Raw genomic sequence first — 7,091 nt, 5'->3', positions numbered from 1 at the left:
GAAAAGTCCCGAAGGGGAATTTACCACCGTTTGCCTGTAACATACGAACAGTTCCCTTCGCCCCCTGCCCGAGTCTCTCCCTTACGCTCTCTTCACACAGACTGGGGGCTTTCGCTTCCAGTTATTAACGTCATTGACCCCCCCCGTACCGGGCCGTGAAGCGGAGACCCTGGTCGCTGCCACGCCGCGCCCAGCTCAGCCCCACAGGCGGGGGAGACCTGGTATCCCTGAGTCCGCTCCATGGCTGGGGATACGGTGGAGGGGGGACGTAGCGTCTTGTGATTCAGCTGATCCGAGTAACGGACCTCACGGCCCGTCTCCGTTGCACAGACCCGGCGATCCCAAAGCCCGTCTGGTTAGTGTCGAACCATTTTCACAGTGATCCCGTGGGTCCCTTCGAACGTGCCCCGGGTGGCCGCCTCCCCAGCTGGGGCAGAGCTGGTGTGCGGCTCAGAGGTGCCTTCCCCATCGCTAGGAGAAGTGGTTAGAGGCGGCTGTTAACGCCGTTCCCCTCCCGGCACAACTGTTCCGACTTTAGTGTTACAGGCGTTTCCTGCTGGGCCTGGGGTCTCCCAGCCACCTGCTTCCCCAGCGGGGCAGAGCTCAGCTGCAGCCAGACGTCCCTCCGGCCAAGGACACGGGAGATTCCAGCCCTGGACGTCCTGGGGGTGTCTGCCCCGTTCCGGAGGCCTCCCTCCCTCTGATCCTTGCTCTCCGGAGAGCAGCTGGTGTGTGCATGGGAGGGGCCCGTGCTGCCAGTGCAGAGGCCGTGAACCGCCAGGCTCTTGGCATTGCCCAGCATCCCAAGAGTTAACAGGGGCTCCCCGGGGGCGAAGGGGTAAAGCAGCAGCGAGGAGCCCCAGGGCTCCGGGTCCTGCACTCCAGGTCTAGACGCTGTGCTCCAGTTCAGGTTTGTTCTGTACGGCCCCGTTCAGGCTCATCTGCTCGGCCGGCTTCCCCTGCTTGGCTTGCTTGGCCTGCTGCTGTCTGAGCCGGTAGTTTCGGATTCTCGTGGAGCGGTAGTACAGGTAGCCCCCGACGCCTAGTACGGTCAGAGCAGCAGCCGCACCTGCCAGCCCCAGTGCCAACACCAGGATGTTGAGATCTGTTAAAGAAGGAGCGAGGTTGAGGAGGGCTAAGAGCTGGTTCAGCCTCGTGGGGTGGGCAGGGGGCAGTGGGCTGGGACTCAGGACACCTGGGTTCTACTCCCCTCAGCCACTGGTCTTGGGTAAGTACCTCACTCGCTCAGTGCCTCAGTTTCCCCTTCCACTCTTTGCCTGTTTAGATGGTGAGCTCTCTGGGGCAGGGACTGTCTCTCACGCTGGGTCTGTGCAGCGCCTGGCACGACGGGGCCCTGATCTCAGTCGGGGTCTGGGCAGCGCTTGGCATGACGGGGCCCTGATCTCGGCCGGGGTCTGGGCAGCGCCCGGTGCAACAGGGCCCTGATCTTGGCCGGGGTCTGGGCAGCGCCTGGCGCGACGGGGCCCTGATCTCGGTTGGTGTTCTGTCATATTACACATAATTAGTAGGAGGACGAGTTGGGACAGAGATGAACCTGAAAACCCCCAGGCTACAGGATACTGGACCCATCCCCGCTCGCTCCGGGGTGGGAGTGATGCCAGGACGCACCCCCTGAGCCTGGGGGCGGTGGGCTGTGCCCTGGCCGAGCCTGCAGAGCACAAGCCACACCGATGGACCAGCCAGATGGGATCACTGGGCCTGCCAGTCTGACCTCCAGCAGGACGCCAGGCCAGAGAATGGCAGCCCAGATCCCTGTACTGAGCCCCCGCGGCTTTGTGGGGCGTTTGGGCTCCTAAATCCCATGGAAAGTCAATGGGATTTTACCAAAGAGACCCATTAACCTGTGCTCCTAAATCCCTTTGGCACTTTTGCACGCCACCCTCCAAGTCGCCTGCTGGAGGATCCACCAAAGGCCACTTACACTCCACCTGGACGGTCACATCCCGGCTGGCCGAGCCGTGCGCGTTGGATGCTTTGCAGTGGTAGGTCCCGGCGTCCTCTCTGCTGACCTGCCGCTGCACCCCGATGCTGACGGGCACCCCGTCCTTCATGCACACCACGTCTGGCGCTGGGTTCCCCCGGGACAGGCAGGAGAAGGTTTGCTCTGTCCCCTCCTTCCAGATCCACTCCCTGGGGCAGCCGGAGTCGTCCATCCTGGGCCCGTCTGGAAGCGAGAGGGGGCGGTTGGTTACGCTGCCCAGGGCTGTGTAGCCCCATCTCCTGCCCGCCCCCGGGGCTGCTGCCAAGGCCGGCGGCTCTCCCCTGCCACAGGCGCCTCCTCGCTGGGCTCCCCCCACTGCCCTGCCTGGCACCAGCAGGCCTTGCTCTGGGGCAGCACAGGGGGCCCGGCGTGCAAGGCAACAGCCTGGGCTTGGGAACTCTGGGGTCAAGCCCTGCCTCTGCCATGGCCGCCCGGTGTGACCTGGATCTGAGCCAAAGCCTGATAAAGTCACGAGAAGGTCTCAGGTTCCCCATCTGTAAAATGGGGCCAGGGATTCCTCCTGTCTCATTAGCCTGGGAACATTCCCTGAGGCAGGACTGTATCTGTGCAGCACCCGGCGCGACGGGGCCCTGATCTTGGCTGGGGTCTGGGCAGCGCCCGGCGCAACGGGGCCCTGATATCCTAATGCTAAGAATTGATTGGACCCAGTGCATTTCTCTGGCCGCTGCTGCACAGGAATGGCCGCCCCAGGTCGCAGGCACAAGAGAGTCGCTCTCTCAGCCGAAAGAAGAATTAGAGACTAACAAATTTATTGTAGCATAAGCTTTCGTGGGCTGCAGCCCACTTCATCGGATGCGTGTAGTGGAAAATACAGAAGGAAGATATATATAATATATATATATACACAGGGAACATGAAACAATGGGTGTTACCATACACATTATAAGGAGAGTGATCAGTTAAGGTGAGCTGTTGTCAGCAGGGGAGAAAAATAACTGTTTGTGGTGGTAATGAAAATGGCCCATTTCCAGCACTTGACAAGGAGATATAAGGAACAAAGTAAAACTATTTCCCCATGCTTATCTCTCCCCCCCCCCCCCCAGTTCCTTATATCTCCTTGTCAAGTGCTGGAAATGGGTCGTTTTCATTACCACCACAAACAGTTATTTTTCTCCCCTGCTGACAACAGCTCACCTTAACTGATCATTCTCCTTATACTGTGTATGGTAACACCCATTGTTTCATGTTCCCTGTGTATATATCTAGATCTAGATCTTCCTACTGTATTTTCCACTACATGCATCCGAAGAAGTGGGCTGTAGCCCACGAAAGCTTATGTTCAAATAAATTTGTTAGTCTCTAAGGTGCCACAAGTACTCCTGTTCTTTTTGCGGATACAGACTAACTCGGCTGCGACTCTGAAACCTGTCCCAGCCGAGTGCGTCGGAAGAAAAGCTGGTGGGAGTGGAGTGGGAGGATGGGCCAGGAGCCCTGGGTTCGAGTCCTTGGGTGAGGCTCTGGGGGCTCAGCTGCCAGCTGTGAAAAGGGGGCGTTGCTTCCTGACTGCAGGGGGGCTATGACGGAGCAGGGAGCGGGGCGGATTTGACCTGGGAATGTTGCAGGGGAGTGACATTGGGGATGGGAAGGAAGCTACCTGAGCCAGGAGGGGGGGTGGGAGAAGTGACACCTGCCCGGGAGACTGGACAAAGGAGAGGAGGAGCAGAGGGGAGGGGGGAGAGAGCTGCTCGAGGAGTTGTTAGTTTCAGTTTGGGCTGGGTGGTGCAATGCAGGGAACCCCAAGCTGGGGTCTAAGCTCCCTAAACCCCCCAGAAGGACTTGACTGAGGGGTCCCGGTTGTACCTACAAGCTCTGCTGTAGACTGCGTTCCTACTGTCCACTAAACCTTCCGTTTTACTGGCATGGTGAATCCCAGGAAGAGGGGTGCCGGGCCCTGACTCCCTCACACTCCGTGACAGGGGTGAGCGCAGAGCGTGGCCAGTGGGGCCGGGGCCGGAGCAGCACCTAAGACAGAGCCGCGGCCCCTCTACTCACAGAGGACAGTGAGCCTGGCAGACGTGCGTTTCACGGCGGGGATGTCGGAGCCAGGCCTTGCTTCACACGTGAACTCCCTCCCGTTGTCTTCCTCGCCAGCCGTCAGCTGGAACTGCACATGGGGCTGGCCGGGGGCGGGGGCGCTGGAGACCAGGACTCGCTCGGCCTCTCTGAGCTGGAGCAGGACGCCCGGGGGGTCGGCCTCAGGAGAACGGCACGTAACGGTCACGCTGCTGTTAACGAGGGTCCGGGACTCGGTTACCTCCAGGATGGGCTCAGGGAGACCTGCAAGGGACCAGGACAGAGCTGCTGATCCCGTCCGAGGCGCCGCACGCTGGCTCCCCGGCAGGACGCTTCGCTCGAGACCGGACGGGTGAGATGGTCGAAGCCAGCTGGGGGCTGGACACACCTGGCCCGTTCAAGTAACACCCAGACCCCGAAGGGAGTTAGGCCCAGATCCCATGGGAGTTAGGCACCTAAGTGCCTTTGAGTACCTGGGCCCAAATTCCTCCCGCAGGTTGCTCCACGCATGGACTGGTACCTAAATCCCCATGGCTCCCCCCGCCTCTCCCCTCCAGCTCCAGCCGGCGAGGGCTCCGTTCTCTGGCAGCGCCCGCTCCTCATGCCCAGCATCAGGGTACGAACCTGCCTCTCCCTAGTGGGGCAGGCCGGGCCAGGGGCAGACTGACCCTGGTCTCCGCATGGCCGGGCGGGGGCCTCGGTGGCCTCGCCCGCTCCCTTCCAGCCCAGCGCGGCTCTGGTTCTCTGGAGCCGCTGGGAGGAATTCCCTGGCCTGGGCTACGCAGCCGCTCAGCCGCGATGACAGCCTGGTTTGTTGGGAGCACCCAGGCTCAGTGGAGCGCCTGTGTGGGAGGGGAGCCAGGTCAGAGCCCCACAGAGGGGTGTTGGGGGACGAGTCCCAGGCCAGGCTAGGACTGGGCGTGGGAGCAGGGAGGGGATCTGGTGCGGGGGGGGACCCGTGGGAAATCGGGCCGGGGGGGCTGAGTTCTGCTCTGGGCTTGGGGCGAGTTTCAGCCTGAAAACTCAGATGGAAAGTCCAGGGGGAGGAACCGACGTGAACTGAAACCAGCCCCCGCGGAGGCTGAATCCACAGAGATCTGCCCAGCCTCCGCGCCAGCCCGGCCCACAGTGCCGACGTCCCCCGCCGAGCCCCCGAAATCTGGGCAGGCCGGGAGCCCCCCAGACACTCACGGTAAACGAGAACGCTCTGCCCTGCGGATCTGGACACGGGCCCCACAGTCACGGTGCAGGTCAGCTGGTGCTGTCCCGGGGACGGGGACCGAACCTCGCCCTGGGCGGTGGCCGTGTCCCCCGACGTGGTGACGGTGAAGTTCAGGCTCTCTCCCCAAAAGGACAGGTTGAACCGGGCCTCTCCCGCGACGGGGAAGACCCCGGCCACCCTACAGCGGGCGGGCGCCCTGGTGCCCACCTCGATATAGAGGGAGGTTTGGAGCTGGGGCTCCTCTGGGAGATCTGCAGCGGGCGAGAAAAACCATCGCGGGGCATGAGGGAAACATCAGCAAAGGGAGCCACTTGGGACCCTGTGAAGAACTGGGACTGTTCTTAATGTGGTCTTTGAATGCTGAGAGGGGAGGTTGGCTGGGACGGTCTGCAGGGGGGGATGGGAGACTGGCCTTAAGGGAGGATACCTGAGCATGTAACGTGAGAACCCAGGAGGGGGCTGGGGCCAGGTGACACCTTTGCCCAGGAAATGGACAAAGGCTGGGGGAGGAGCCGGGGGGAGGCTGAGTGAGAGACGCTGGAGGGAGTTAGAGTTTGGAGCTGGCTGGTGAAATGGAGGGAGCCCCAGATGGGGCTCTGCCCCCCAACGGGGCTGTGGTGTCCCTGGGGCCCCTAGATGGACCAAACTAAGGGGGTCCTGATGTCTGTGCCTGCAAGACCTGTCTTGGGCCGTGTTCCTGTCGTCTAAATAAACCTTCTGCTTTACTGGCTGGCTGAGAGTCATGGTGAATCGCAGGAAGCCGGGGGTGCAGGGCCTTGTGTCCCCCCACACTCCGTGACAGACGCAGCGAGGAAATCCAGAGACGCGGCGACAACGGGGGCTGAGATGCAGTTTGCTCCTGATCTAACTACCAACCTGTTTATCCAGCCCCGTGCTGTCCCCCGCCCCAGTCTTCTAGCCCCATCTCGTGTCTCTCTATCTCCCCACTGTCCCCTCCAGCTGTCTGTCCATCCCCTGCCCAGACTGCACCCCTCTATCTTCCTGTCCAGCCCCAAACCGCACACACACACTTCTCCCTCCATCCCCATACCCCGCCCCCAGCTGATGGACCCATCACTGCCCTTCCTGGCCCCGTTCCACACCCTGCTGTCACCAAAGCCCCGTAGCAGCCCTGAGAGCGCTCTGCCCTCCTCTGCTCCCGCCAGGCCAGGCCCCAAAGGGGACGAGGCACCTGGAGGGGAAGGTTGAAAAAGGGGAAGAACCATCACCCCGAAGGGGAAGCAGGAGCCTGACGCCGCACGAGGCCCAGCCTCACAGCGACTGGGTGCTGTGGGAGTGAGACAACCCACCCCCTAGGTACCCTCCCTCTGACGGGTGGGCGGGGGGCCCCACCCTGGGCTCAGACAGTACCTTGGCCCCCACCCCCGGCACTTTGGCCATGTCCCCCCTCTATGTAGGGCATGGGAGATGGGTGGCATCCCTTTAAATGGCTGTGACCCCTCCACGGGCGCTCACCGTGTTCTGCGTGTCGGAAGCCAGCCCCAGCTGGGCCTGGTGGGGCTGGGGGGACTCGCAAACAGGGGGCTGGGACCTCACGCTGTAGTTGTGTAAAGAGCAGGAGACGCATCAGTCTGCCTTAGGGGAGCTCCCAAAGGGGTCGCCCGGGACATCTCGGCCACCTGGGAGAACAGATCTCAGCCCCCAACCTGGGACCGGCATCGACAGGCCCAGGACAGCAGGGAATCTATCCTGGCCAGGGAATATTTGGTGCCCCTTTGTGGGGGGGTTAATGTCGGCAGGGGGTGCAGGGAGCTGGGCCGTCAGGCAAAGCCCCTGTGTCCCCTGAACTGCCAGCCCCCGGAGCGGCGTGTC

The 7,091-nt window shown here is 62.1% G+C and overlaps 1 protein-coding gene across 1 annotated transcript; it reads right to left on the bottom strand.

Moving 5' to 3' along the window:
- Nucleotides 1-699: 699 nt before the first annotated feature.
- LOC113405723 (intercellular adhesion molecule 5-like) lies at nucleotides 700-5,509 on the bottom strand (the record flags this gene model as incomplete). The annotated part of the gene is made up of 4 exons (XM_026646968.1): nucleotides 700-1,105; nucleotides 1,943-2,185; nucleotides 4,016-4,300; nucleotides 5,228-5,509. Coding segments are annotated over 4 exons (1,028 nt in total), but the record flags the coding sequence as incomplete, so codon positions are not given.
- Nucleotides 5,510-7,091: the final 1,582 nt, after the last annotated feature.

Source organism: Terrapene carolina, unplaced genomic scaffold (genome assembly GCF_002925995.2).
Source record: "Terrapene carolina triunguis isolate 2854851 unplaced genomic scaffold, T_m_triunguis-2.0 Scaffold50224, whole genome shotgun sequence".
Classification (NCBI taxonomy): Eukaryota; Metazoa; Chordata; order Testudines; family Emydidae; genus Terrapene; species Terrapene triunguis.
This window is presented reverse-complemented; position numbering and strand designations above follow the sequence as displayed.